Raw genomic sequence first — 14892 nt, 5'->3', positions numbered from 1 at the left:
GTACCGGACCGGGGACCGGCAACAGGATTGCAACCCTCGGTGTTGCTCCCGCGCCTCGCTCAGCCAGTGAGTGGGAACCGGTCTGTATGTGGGATCCAAACCCTCGGGCGGGAGCGCCACCGCGCTTCCCAAGCGGCGCACTTATCCAGTGCACCACCGGGCCGGCCCCCAGGCAAAATATTTCTTAAAGATACTGAAAGTGTATTACTGTTTGTTTATATACTTGGTGAATTTTAGGTAGACCTGGCCCATTAAGTTTGTTTCATAAAAGATATGGTTTCTGGTATCCAGATCTTAAGCGTACCTCAAACCAGTCTTTACAGAATGCTAGTGCCTTTTGTTTGTTTATATACTTGGTGAATTTTAGGTAGACCTGGCCCATTAAGTTTGTTTCATAAAATATATGGTTTCTGGTATCCAGATCTTAAGCGTACCTCAAACCAGTCTTTACAGAATGCTAGTGCCTTTTTCTTAGAATTGTAGTCAACAAAATTCTATTTATCAAATATGTACATCACAGTAGTAACCAGGGTAGGGAGTATACTTTCTATCATCTTGTCAAAGGGGGTTTGTAACTCCCCAAAGGTTAAGAAACCCTCATGTCAGCCAGAAGATGTGGGTAGCAATTAATCCCACTCCATAATATGCTCATTCAGCACTGAGTCAGCTTAAGGATCAAGTATCAAATTAAAAAATTCAGGAGATGTCCATTGCACACCTACTAAGTGCCAGGCTTTTTAGTGGGTGGATAGCAGTGGGCCAGAATTTCTTCCATTGTGAAGATTTGTGCAAAGATCTGTATGGCCATAAGTACTTACAAACAAGAATTCATTTTATAATGTTTTATAGGTGCCTAATACCACTGATCCTCCTTGTGGACTAATAAATACAGAGATTATCTGACTCTTAAAAGTCCAGTGATTGCAAGTACATTCTAAATAATGTAATTATGGAGTCCATAATCACAATATAATGTATTATATAGAGATGAAATCAACCATGTGGTTTACTGCAATTGTTGGTGACTTTCTTTGTTATCAGCATATTTCTGTTAACAATGAAAACAAAATAACAGATTTTTAAAGTTTTTTTTCTGTAATACCTAAAATCTACTTAAATGGAATTTGTTAGAAAGGACAACAAGAAAAGCTAAATATGTGGAAATGACGTGGCAAACACCTGTTTCTTCCTTTTGTTTTCTTCCACGTCATCAGGAAGTAATGCCCAGCCATGGGAGAATATGGTGCTTCTCTAAGAAAAGGTTTACAACATCGAATGTTTCAAGTAGAACATGGATTAAATAAGGAGAGTGACCTGCCAAGAAAAATTAAAGAATGCTTGAAACACACAGGAATCTGCATCACACATACTAAGTGTCATAAAAGTGTCACCTCTCAAAAGTGAGGATGCATGTATCCATTTTTATATCTTTGGCACATTGTTGGCATTATTAATTATTCCAAGGAGAGAAGAGCCACACTATACAAAAGAAAGGAAGGTAAATTAGATCCTCCAAACCCCCCTCTGTGACGTGTATGTGTGAATGAATGTGTATGAATGAATGTGATCCATGCCAGCCCAGCAAATAAAACTTGGTCCATCCCTAATCTTCAACAGTTTATAATGCAGGTGAAGAAAGGCAGGCTCATGAAATCAAAAATAATAATGAGGACATTTGAAAACTAAGGAAACAGTTTATCATAATTGTGTATGTGTGTTTTTTCAGCATAAAGTAGATATTACTATGTTAAAATATTTTGTCTAATATGCTCATTTTTCCATTTCATGAAGACTTATTCGTAAACTGAAGTTACAGCTGACTATAGAGTATTTTTCTGACAAACCCTCTTCTCTCTGGACTTGATTTTTGTCGTTATGGAAAGGAAGGAAGGAAATCTTTTTGTTCCTCATTTACTCAATGAGCAAAATGTGATTGAGCTCCTATCACGTGCATATTCTATGGTTGGAGGGTGAAGCAAAGAGAGCTAAGTTATAATCTCTGCTCTTTATAAATTTATAACATGAGACTGTAAGGCAGAGCATAATTTATTTAACAATTCATGGCATTGAACTTTATTGGAGAATCCTATATTCTGGAATGGTCCTTATCTAGAAGTGACTATAGACCTTATTCCGGATCACAGGGAGTTGCAGACCTGGCATAATTAAGATAGTAGCCACAGAGAAGCTCAGTTGAGCTTCTGTCTAGCAGCTCTGTCTGTATCTTCTTTGAAAATCACAAGGACTGTAGTTGAGCTTTTTTCTTGGTCAACTGAAGAAACAACTTCCGATTATTTTTAGATTTTTCAGGGAAGGATTAGCCAGAGATATTTCATTATAATAGCATAACAGAATTTCAGAGTTGGAAAAAACCTTTAATGATCACAATTTAACATTTATGATTTTGAAACTTATTTATAAAGAAATGGAGATTTAGACAAAGTTAGAACTTACTCAGGTTTAGAGAGCTAGTTAGAAATGAAGCCACAGCTTAAACCGACACTTGTTTTCTGGCTTCCACATTATACTGCTTATCTAATAAGACCAACCAACCAGACAGGTGGTGGGAGTGGGGGTCTCTTCCCCATCAGATAGACTGTGGACTCAGAAACATTAGCTCTGTTGGAAGTCTAAAGAAAAAAAAAAAGATAACCAGACAGGTGGTGGGAGTGGGGGTCTCTTCCCCATCAGATAGACTGTGGACTCAGAAACGTTAGCTCTGTTGGAAGTCTAAAGAAAAAAAAAAAAGATAATTTTTTTTTTCTTTTTCATGTTTAATAATTATCACAAAATATATAATCATTTGTTTAATAATTGTGCTACTAATAATGACTCAATCCAGAAATGTTTAACTCTTAGAAAGCCTTATGGACACAATAAATTTATTTTTACCATGTGTACATGTGTTTGTATTGCAAGAAGTATGAGAAGCTGATTGATTAAAGATCTACAAGTCAACATCGCTGGCGAGTTTGAAGGACACAGCCCACATGCAACATGAGTATGTTTTGAGGAACTCTTGGGTTTATATTGCCTGTACCCTTCCCTTGCACACAACGCATTTTCTGTGTGGCGGCACCAAGTAGGAAAGTGCCCAAACCCTGTAAAGAATGTGGCTTGCAGGTTCTGAACTGATGTCAAAGAACATGTCACATTCTGCAGTGAAGGAAACCTTCAACTGTGGGTAAGAATGGGAGGGTTGACCTGTTTGGGAATTTGACTCATATTAAGAAATTTCGAAGTCGTTTTTAGTTCGGAATGCATTTGATAATCATGCTTGAAGAAGGCAAAATGCCGATATGCCGACATTTTTGGAAAACAAATATCCTTGTCAAACAAATAGAGGCAACTTCCATGTCACTGATTTCTAAGTGCCCTAATTTGGCAGTTTGCTGCTGTTAACAGTAATGCTAATTGATGACTATGAAGATATCCTTTTGAATCAATTTTTGCCCAACTATAAATGAATGAAAATAAGACCATTTCTGCCATGTGCTTTTTTGGCACTCATCACCTGTGCCCGATTCAGTTGGCCTTATGTTAAAAGTCAGAATTTATCAATATCAAATTTTTGCCAAACAATTCTTAGTTGAATGCTGTTTACACTCAGTAAAAGCTTATACATTTGTTTCAGTTGTATTTAGTGGAAGCCCCGATTTTTCCTTAATTGCATCTTATCTCTTTTAAAACAATTTCTTTTGGGTTACTCATGGGATTTGCTATAAGCTCTTGTCTCTTAATGGAAGATGATGCAAGACTGGTCTCGCTTGTCCCTTCACGGTCGTGTCTGTGTTTATGTGTGGGTTGTATACTTAAGTGCATTAACAGAAGGAAAACATCATTTATTTTTAAAACTGAGTAGTTAAAATTCAAGGTCATTTAAAGTTAACACAACATTTAGATCAGGAATGGGCGAATGACCAGCTTAAGCATTAGGCTATCGATTGACCTTGAGAGAACTTAAATCTGCTATTCCTTTGAAATACCACCAATTCTTGCTCAAAGTGGCTGGTTTCCAGTTACACAAAAGAATATTTTGGGGAGAATATTTATAAAACAGGAACTTGAAATAGGTACTTTAATAATGGATTTATATAGGATGTTATCTTTGTATGATTATTGACTTTCATTTTAAAATTTATTTTTTTATTCTTTTTACCTGCTCTTTTCATTCTGTGTGTTTATCAGAGATAGTCATGAAAGTATTTGAAAATTGTTTGTTGTCTGCCCTGCAAATTGTTTTTCTGGTTGCTCAATGATGTCAAACAAATGTAATCAACAGTTGGAATCCTCAGGAAATTACTAGAACTCCCACTCCAGAGAGGGTGGACAAACTCTAGATAGTCTATTTAGAATGAAAATTATTTTTATTATGATATCACATTCCCCACTGATTATTGAGCAATGCATTGGGAAGCCCAATATTTATTCACAAATTTTAAAAAATTATGTACATCCTGTGCCCAGATTCCAATCAGTTTCATCAATGCATTTTTGTTAACAGTTTCTCAAATGCAGTCCTTCATCTCGACAGACAAACATACCCAGGATTTCCCCTTTAACTTTTCGGGAATTCCTTTTACACGTGTACCAATTAGAAGGAAAAAACAATCTTCCTCGCATTTCATTTGATGCAGGTGATGGTGGCAAGCCCGCTGACTCTCTTCATCTGGGAAGTGCTGCAGTCTGAGTCAGCTTCCTCCATCTCTGTTTTTATATTGTCCAGTGTGATGCTTCCTCATTGTACCAAAATAGAAGTGGTTTGTTTTTGTACCAAACTTGGAGACTGGCTATGGATTATTACATGGGTTAGGATAAAGGATTTTTTTTTTTTTAAAGAGCATTCCACTTTCCTCAGGGGAAAGAGATTGATTGCCTGGGAAAAAATAAGAGGCATAATGATGTCTTTTCTTCTTAAATAAAATATCACCTTTAGTCTTCAGAAGTGTCAGTTGAATGCACTATCTTTGCCTAATTTCATTTAATGTTTGAGTTACTTGGTATTAGGGTAAATTCATGACTTTGCAATCAGGCATCTTGACATGAAATTGGGGAAGGGAGAAGTGAAGTTTCTGATGTAATTAAACATAAGAATCTGAATATTCTGGTCTTGCAACTTGGTATTTCACTTTACCATATCATATAATGCCATTAGCTACAAGTTTGCCTGTTTGCAGGATGTCGTTTTATATCTTTGGTTTGTTGAATTTCGTAGATGTTATGTTCATGTGGGTAATGGCACACTCCTTGTTTTCTTTACCACAGAATTGTAGAAATCTGTGGAAAAATGGGAAAATGAATCTAATCAGATCTAATTGGATACAACAATTTGGGAACCTGGTTTTTGCATTTATTTTGTCTGCTGTTATGTGTCTCCAAAGCAGTATATGTCCATATACTTTTTATAATGCTAAATACAGCAAAATGAGAAACCTCTTTCTTCTGAAGGGAAATAGCGCCACAGAAAGGTAGGAATCAAATATTTATTGAACAAAAGTCTAGTTAAAAAAAATAGCCCATGTTGTTTACCTGAGTAATCAATGTGAATTAAATTATAATCAATATGACTACAAGCTATCTGACCAGCCACAAAGAAAATAAATATTTGATCATGTGCTAAACCATTTGAATGTCTACATATGAACCCAGGCCCTTTAAAAATAGCTAATTCAAGAAAACACAGGAAGTTACTAATAAAGCCACAAGTAGAAATTAGGTTTCACAGTCTGTGTTGATATTTTGATACATTTCTGTGACAAAAGCATCTTCCAAACTAAAGTTGTCTATATTTGAACCATACAGATACTTAAAACTGTTTTACCCGATAATGTCTAAATGGTGCCAGGAGAATAAGTTCATGCCACTGAAAAAATTGAGATGATTTATGCTTTATCTGAATTCTTTATGTAATATAGATTTACTTCAGATAATTTTTTAATATTTATCTGATAAGTATATTTATCTGAAATAAATATTTTCTCCAGATAAATATGTGTATTGAAAAAAATTGGAGATAATTAGGATTCCAGTTGAGGAAAATATTTTTTTAAAGAGTAAAAACCTTAATTGCTTCTTAAGAGACCATAGTTATTTTACATTCTAAAGATCTCATGACAAAGACAGACATACAGGAATGTACGAACAGGAGGTTTGTTACTGTTCACAACTGTTGCAAGGCTGTCTCAAGTTGTGGTCATCAGAACAAATTCTACTTACTGTGTGTGTGTGTCTGCATCCTCATTCTGATAATTAGATTTTTTATGAAGTTGTACTCATACCTATAGGGATTTTTGTCATTGCAGTTGGCGATTAAACATTAACCCCTCCTTAGGTATAAACTCTCACCATTTACTAGCATTTTGTATAATATAACAACCCATATGTATGCATTTACTAATGAAACACCAACATTAATTTAGCTTAAGAATTATTTTGTTTATAGTGACTCCTACTGGAGAGCAAAAAATACCGACGAGTTTGGCCTCTGAATAAACTATACTTGGTAATACTTCCTTTTTTCAGTTGGTAACAGTAGTTTAGATAACCTTTCCTTGGCTTGGCAAAATTTGCTATTCATCTAATTTTAAAGAAGAGAATGTAAATTTGGGCACTAAAAGCAGGAGCAGAAATTATATTTTTACATATCTAACTGTACATTTATACTTCTCAGGCCAGTAGTAGCAGGTCCTTCAAAAAGATATGTCATTGGATATCTTTGCTTGGTAATGAAGAGTTTAGCATGGTGCTATATTTTTATAATTCTTTTTTCCATTTTAGTAGACTTCTGTTACCGAAGTCTATTTTGGGTGGAAATTGTTTTCCCACTGCTCTTTAAGGCACTCTTGCGTAGAGGAAGCAGCAGAGGAGACACAAGGAAATGCATTATCATTTATAACATGTTGCTGATATGCTGAACAAGGTGTCTCCCACCTAAGCCTCAAAAGAAGCAGGTGTGTTAAGTAGATGAAGGAACTAAAACTCAAGCCTGGGATATGACTTGGCCAGAGTCACGTTGCTGGGGAATAGGAAGGTTATAATTCTCATACAGATGTGTCTGACCCTCAAGTTTAAGCCCTCTGGATTTTATAACTTTGCTCACATCCTGATTCTGCTGTCTTAATAGCTTTGTGATCTATGAAACGTCATCTAAAGATCTTTGACATTTAATTCTCTGTCTTTAATGTGTAATGATAATACCTAGCACAGGGTCCTGGTTAGGAAGATTAAACAAGTGAAGGCAATTGTATGTTCTTTAAATTATATATTATTATATATATATATATATATTAAGTGCTTTTTTATTTAAGGTACTTATTAAGTACTGTTTCATTTATTTATTTAAAGGGTTTTTTGATGGGATAGATATTTACCTAGGATGGTTATGTAATTTACAGGCTTGCTTGTTCACGTTGTTATATAACATTATATATTAATGAATATCATTATTTTCCTTAGGGTATGATGTTCGGCTAATTCAGCCATGCTAGGCAAAAGAGATCAGCACTGCGGAAGTAAGCAAGTGCTATATGAAAAAAAGACCTTAAAAGGGTGTTCAGTAACTTAAACAGAAACATGGAGTTGTTCAAGTTCTGCCAAGTTATATCCTGGGGGGGAATGACATTCCCTCCATAGGGCTACCATTCATTCATTCATTCATTCATTCATCCATTCATTCTGCTCACATTTATTCAGCCACCTGCCTTATTCCAGGCAATATGTGGGGAAGTGTGTGTGTGTGTGTGTGTGTGTGTGTGTGTGTGTGTGTGTGTGTGTGTGTTTGTTTGTTAAGTTTGGTTGGACTTTGGAGTAATCATGTAATGTCACAACCATTATTCAGAAAAAGGTAGATTTGTGGTTGGACAAGACAGTTCTGAATAGTTCAGTTCAGTTCTTTCCCCTGTAATGGTTTGTTTTCTAATTTTTAATATATGTGTGATTGCTCCTACTTCACAATTAAAGCTTTATTCTTTAGTCATATTTTTCCATTTATTCAAGAGCACAGGTCCCATCTCTTCGGACACATGGTCAGACCTCTGAGGGTGGGAAGAACGTTATGTTTCTGAATCCTATGCACGTCCCAGGATGGAGCTTAACCCAAACTTAGGAATCATTAAATAATTGTGAAATGATTGAATGAATATAGAAATCCAAGGTTCTACACTCATGTGGTATAGAATTTGAATATGTACGTGTCCTTTAATGCAGTCATTCATTTATTCAGCAAGTTTTTATTGAATGTCTACCTTGTAGGTGATACTATACCAATGTGTTGTGAGTTTCTGGTTAATATCTCCCAAATTTCTTGTGACAGCTGTAGATGTGTATCACAAATTCTGCTTCACCTCCAATATATCTATCAAGGACTTTTTGGAAAATCGCAAAATAACTGTAAACTTTAGATTCTAGAAGAAAGTAAGAATAATGTGGTCATTTTACCAGTAAGAAAATTTTCCCAAAAGTGACAGAGAAAAACTGACTCCAGTGCCTACTCCCAGTGTTCTCAGTGGTGCTTTCTAGCTAAGTGCAGAGTGGGGGCTTACTTTTCAGTGTGGCTTTCTGTTTAGTGTTCCCTGTCATTTCAGTGATAACTAGGGTCTCTTCTCCTAGCTCCTGCAAGTTCAGTAACTTGCCCAATTACACGTTGATGTGAAAACAAGCAATAGGCCAGTTCAGGGTCCCTTAAAAATTGGTTGCTTAAGATCAAAATTTCCCTTAAAATTATTTTGAGATACATAGATTTATGCATATAGCTTCAGTTGTTCTGTGCTGACTCCCCACATATCACACTAAGAATTTATCATGGATGATATTTCTGTCACCAAGAAAACTTCAAAGTCTGAGATTGCAGAAATGTCTCAGTTGACAAGCCACTGACTTGAGTTCTGTGATTGAAATGTACTCCAAGGTCAGCAAACCAAAACTCAAACATCACTGGCTGATAATACATTCAGAGTCTCACTAGTTATAATTCATAGATCACCTTTCAAAGTAATACATCTTTATTAGTCATTGTAAATTTGTACTCTTGAAATTTTGGAATCTTTTTCACTAGTTAATGCAGCCCCAAAGCTTACTGTTCTAGTCCCATTGTAATGTTTTCAGTCCAATGTGCTGAATTATCAGGGCTTAAATATCTATTTCACCTTACCAGATTAAAAATATTTATTTATGCACATGTTAACAATATGTTAAAAAAAATGAGAGCTTCAATTTTTAAAATATGAATTGTGGATCATTAAAGTATAACAATTTTATTTGTATTTACATGGTTCATAGAAAGGCAGTTTATATGTTTGCAAAATATGTAAGAAAAGGAATTTAATGTAGATGAAGCAGAATGATTGTTTATCAAAATAGTTAATAAGTCTTTTAGCAGTCCATCCATGAAAAGTTAGATAGGACCCAGAAACAGCTTTCTAAATAAGGGTTTCCATAAGAAACACAAAGGAACAACAACCAAAAGACACCAACTTATCTCTCTTTAAATTACAGCCCTTTTTTTCTAAGAGTGGTTTTTAACATACTGTCTTCTATTAGGTGGGTACCCTGGCCTTGTGTATTAAACACTGAGGGTGGTTTAAAGGTTACAAATGTGATCCTGTCAGATTGACAACTAACTGTTCTAATGAGGAAAAAATCCTCAAAGCATGAAATTTGAATGAAATGTGTGATTATAATTCAAGGACTGTTTACACAAACCTCTGGGGACTTTGCGAATAAATGCAGAGCAAGTGAGTTAGACAAACCTCTGGGCCTTCGATGTATGTGTGTATATGCTGTGTGTGTGTGTGTGTTTATTTTAGAGCGTGGAGGAAACTTTCTACCATCAGCCATGGCTTTGCTCTTCAGAACCGACATCACGATCCCTCGTTGTTTATTAATACTGTGTGTGTTTTGTTACCATGTTGAGTTGTAAGGAAATAGGTGCTTTGAATTATTAAAGTTGATTCTTGAGAATAGATGTATGCTCGGGTGGCATTTGCTTCAGCATATGCAAATGATTTAGTTTCATTTGGGATCAATTCCCAGAGGCCCTCCTTTCCTGTGATGCTCTGAATTTGGCAAGCTTAAGTCAGCCCATCTCCTCTCCCCCCACCCCTTTCTGTCTTTCCTTTTATTATTTTTTTCTGGTTCCTTTCCCCCCTTTTTGTTGACTTTTTTTTTTTTGAAGACAATAAATAAGTAAAAATAATCCACTTGCTTGTGAGAAACGTTGTGATCTAGGAAGATTGTCTTGTTCAGTTGTGATCAATAAAGGTGCACAATTTTCGCTTTCTTAAAGTTTAATAACATTTTAGTAAAAATGTGCATGGAATGTTAAAATATTTATACAGAAATTGAGCCACCGGCATGACGCAAAACTCAGAAAATGTGGTCTCAGAGGTGCCTTTTTAGGAATTGACAGCTGTAAGTCATTCATAGGTTCGGATGTACTAGTAAACTTGCATTAGAACCCAGCAAACAAATAGCCTTAAGTTGGTGGTCGATTATGCAAAGCCACAGCGAACGCATCAAACTCCAGACTCGACAGCGTGCCCACTTGGGGTGCCCAGTCCCCAGCGAGGGGAGCACCGTCCCATTGCATTCCTCTGGCTCGCCTCTGAACACGCGGCCGTCTGCTGCGTGGCGAGGTGAAGTTCACGGGCGGTCACCCTTCCCACCGGTTCCGGGGAAGCCGAGGGCTCCAAGAGCCCCGGGCGGGCCGCACTGTTACTCTGTTTCATTCCGCAACCCCGTTTTGTAGGTTGTTGACCAAGCAGTCAGAAAACACTGCCCCCTCTCTCCTTTTGAGCGAGGTCAGAGACGTGGTGGGTTTTTTTTTTTTTTTTTCCCTCCCCTTTCCCTCCCCTTTCTCCGAGTCGAGTTCTCAGGCAGCTGCGTACAATGCTGGGAGCTAGCCAGCAGCAGAGACAGATGGCAGAGTTATTAGATGTGCATCATACGATTCCCTTCCTGCCACTCGCTTTTTAATCAAATTAAAACAAAAAAGAAAGAGAGGGAGAGAGAGAGAGGGGGAGTCAATTAACTGCATTTGTATTCTGCTCAATAATGGACCCTGTTCCACTTTTACCCTAAGGCAGTTGAGTGGAAATTTTAGAGAAGAAAAGGGTGCCTAGAACAAAACAAAAAAAAAAAAGAAAGAAAGAAAAGAAAAGAAAGAGAAAGAAAAAGAAAAAGAAAAAAAGAAAGAAAAGAGAGAGAGAAAAAAGTGAAGATTGCAGAAATTTGTGAGAATCGGCATTATTCGAGGAACTAATAAAAAACCCTCGGAAAAGTTGAATCGATCCCGGGTATGCATTAGGATTTAGAGCTCCATCAGGGCCGGGCTGCCTTCCAGCTCCGCTGCGCAAACTGGAGCGTCTGACAGCAGCGCCGCGGCCTCCCCCGCCCGCCACGAATGGTCTCTTCCTGCTTTGCATATTCACCACGCTTGGCCCGGCCATATGGGAAAATGCAACTGAAGGAATTGTTGTGAAAAAAGGGACAGCGAGTTTGAAATAAAAGTTGTTAGAGTGGTACTGAGGAGAAAAAAGAATCCGAGACCATGTACTGCGCATACACAATCCCGGGCATGGGCGGCAACTCTTTGATGTACTACTATAATGGGAAAGCGGTAAGCGATCGCGGGCTGCGAGGGGGATTTTTGACAAGTTTTATTGTCGCAGGCTTGAGCATCCTAGGCGGTGATCATTGTTTGCAAAGTTGTGCAGGACTGCCGCACCTTCCTGGGTGCCATGAAATGTTTATCATTTGCCAATCCTAGGATATTATCGTTGCTTCTTTTTTTTTTTTTTTTTTTTTTTTTTCCTCCCTCCCCCCACCCACCCCCAGTAGAAAAATAGATGCTTTTCAGCGTTCGAAAGTGGATCTTAGAGCAAAAGTTTGCAGTCAGGTAAAGTTGGGAAGTGGTAAGATTAAAAAAAAATAATAAGATTTTGGAAAATTTCTTTTTTTTTCCAAATAAGTAAAAGGAAAAGCAGACATGAGGAGCAGAATTAAGAAAGCCCAAGTTAGACTGAGAGGAAATTTGGGGTAAGTTTCTCCCCGGACTGAGGTTTTGTGATAGCCAGAGTCTTACTAAGTTGGAAGCTTAAGGGCAACGGGTATAGTGGAGAGAAGCTGAAAGGTTAAAATAGAGCAAAAACATAAAACTGAGACATCTAATTAAGGAGTAGATTATATAAGCTTTTTTTTTTTAAGCTCAAAAGGGGAAGGAAGAATAAAAAAACAGAGGGATCCATTCATGCATATAACAATATTGTTCTAAGTTATTTGTGTTGTGTGGCTTCTTTCCTTAATTTTCTCCCCTTCCAACAGAAACGCTTTATTTAAGAAAAAAATGTGTCTGGTATTTTGTGCATAACCCCAGCAGAAGGTTTATACTTGCCATCTGGAGGTTTATTTATTTATTTTTTTTCTCTTCGTCTGGGCCCTCTGAAGCAACGGGATTTCAATATTTTCAAATCGGTATGTGGAGCTCTCGGGAAGAGTTGGGTAATAGAGGAGCAAAATTTATTATTTGAAAATAGAAAAGAAGAATGGGGGAAAGTGAAAAGCAGCCATTTACAAATTGTTCTCTTTGTGTACTTTGAACTTCCATTTGGATTGATCTTAATCAGAGTGTGATCGTTGGGCCAAAAGGGACCGATCAGAGCTTTCACGAAGCTGTAGAGATTGGCGCAAACGAATTAAACGTGTATGTGGTGGTATATGCGTGTGAGTGTATATACATACAGATGCATGCATCACGGTTATTTCTGGCTGAGCGTATCCTGGAATGCATATGCATACACAAGTGTTGGAGGGTGCAGTATGGTTTAAGAAGATTAATAATTTCATTCAAGAAGCTACTTTTATGAATGGGCGACTTGAAATACTGCCATTTACTTTTATTTTGAAAGTACAAGTAAATCGTCAAAAGTTCATAATATTATCCTATTTTTATCTTTAAAAAAATCCCCAAATCTTGTGTGTAATTAGAAGAATAGTTAAGTGTGGTAAGGGAAATAAAATTTTAAAACAAATGGCATGACGTGATTGATCAAAATGTTTAAATCTTTAAATATTAGGATTATGTAACATCCTTTTTTTTTTTAAACAAGTGCTTGATTTGCAATTGGTAGTTACTTATATATAGTTAAGACTTTTGTCTGTTATCTTTTAGACATTCTCATACATAACACAGTGACTACCTTTAATTTTAAAGCACTTTTAATGTAAATTTCGTGAATGATTCTATTGTAGTCAGCAAGCAAGTGTCTCTGAAGCAATATAATGGATTCAGGGATTATATTAGCCCTTGTGCATTATAAGAGAATTACAGTGAACATAAGTTTCTGTGGTTTTTATCTTTGGGGTTTAACAGTGATGTGACTTTTATATGTTAATTGATAATTTTGCTTCTTAGATGTCTGAACTTACAAAATTTTAGTTAAAATGTTGGACATTTTAACTCCCTTATAACCAAAAGGAATTTGTGTTCCATTCCCACAGTTTGCCAGTTGCCTCCACCATAAGAAAATGCTGGATATGACATCATATCACTAATATGCCCTCTCAGTTGCCAAATATTTTGGTTGTTAGATTTTTTTTTTTTTTGAGATGATGGTACTCATAAAATCAAGATCGCTGTGTCACAGGAAATATATTTATAGGAACTGTTTTAAGGCGTTTATTAAAAACAAATCTGGTGATGTGTATCTCTATTGATTCAAACACTAGAAAGAGGCAAATTGTACATACATTATAGTTAGAAAAAAAATAGCCATTTGGAACAGCAGCAGAAAGCTTTTGAAACCCCGGAAGGTTACCAGTTCTTCATTTTAGCTTTGTGAAACAGACAGCTAAGTCCAGTTCTGTGTGTTCCATGGAAGGAGCCAATTCTATACCATTTTTAAAAATGCTTCAATGCATATACTGGGGAAGCAGATTTTTGTTTATTCTACAGTGTGTATTGTACTGGCTCTATTTCTGCATTCAGCGGCTTTTGATTTGGTGCCAGACATCTTGTGGAGATTGTGTATGTCATGCGTTAATTGTTCAAAATGCCTATCGAAGAGACTTTACATTTCTTGAGTTTCATTTGCTGTTTGGGGTTTGAATATCTGTGCGTTTTTGTGTGCATATGTATGTATGACCAATGTATGTTTTAACCTTAATTGTTGGAATTAAGTGTGATCAGATATTTGTTGCACAAGTTTTCCTCTGAAGACAGCACAGCCCTGAATTCCTTCTTTTTTTTCCCAGTGACAAGTCAATTACTTGTTTAAATTCAGTTTGAACTCTCTCAACTGAGAGAGGCCAGAGGAAGCAGGTTTTCCCTGTGAATAAACAAAAGAAGAAAAATGGAAAATCATTCCAAAACACTGTGATTTTAGGTTGTAGAAAGAATACAATTAAGCCTTACAACAATTATGATTTCTTCCTTTTTAAACTAGCAACTACAGGGTTTGTAAAATCAGTTTTCCGCTAACTTCCTAGGAAAAGAAATATTATAATCAATGATATTTTAGGACAAACAAAAGAAAACGTGAATTTTCTATTACCTTAAGTTATGAAGTTTCCATAACCCTATTCCACAACAAATTATTTCCTTGTTTCTATGAACAATTGAACCTGGCCTGAAGTTGGACTCCATGAAACAAGAAGTTATAAAAAATTTTATCATGAGAGCTATCAAAGAATAAATCTTGAATATAAACCAAAATGTATTTTTAAAAACCAGCTCCTCTTCAGGTGAGTTTAATGAAGTTGACCAATTAATTTTTTGTGATTTTTTTTTCTTTTTGCATTAGATACATAGAGAAAAAATACAAATGAATCCCAGTCTCAGCTAAATAAAAATCTGAAAGCATTACTTTATCCCAGGGAAGAGAGGGGTTTTTTTTGCAG

The 14892-nt window shown here is 36.3% G+C and overlaps 1 protein-coding gene across 16 annotated transcripts in view; it reads left to right on the top strand.

Moving 5' to 3' along the window:
• TCF4 (transcription factor 4) overlaps positions 1 to 14892 on the top strand; it is a 366059-nt gene that overhangs the window by 258066 nt on the left and 93101 nt on the right. The window contains exon 1 of one of the 16 annotated variants that reach the window (XM_008569261.1): positions 11226 to 11614. The exons of 14 other annotated variants lie outside the window; for them this stretch is intronic. In XM_008569261.1, coding sequence (XP_008567483.1) covers positions 11546 to 11614 — 69 coding nt within the window. In that variant the 5' untranslated portion in view covers positions 11226 to 11545. Of the gene's footprint in view, positions 1 to 11225; positions 11615 to 14892 lie in introns of those variants that run through there. One more of the 16 variants, XM_008569259.1, reaches the window with a different exon arrangement.

This window comes from Galeopterus variegatus, unplaced genomic scaffold (genome assembly GCF_000696425.1).
Source record: "Galeopterus variegatus unplaced genomic scaffold, G_variegatus-3.0.2 Scaffold485, whole genome shotgun sequence".
Classification (NCBI taxonomy): Eukaryota; Metazoa; Chordata; class Mammalia; order Dermoptera; family Cynocephalidae; genus Galeopterus; species Galeopterus variegatus.
Note: the sequence above shows the minus strand (reverse complement) of the source record. Positions and strands in the feature narration are given on the sequence as shown.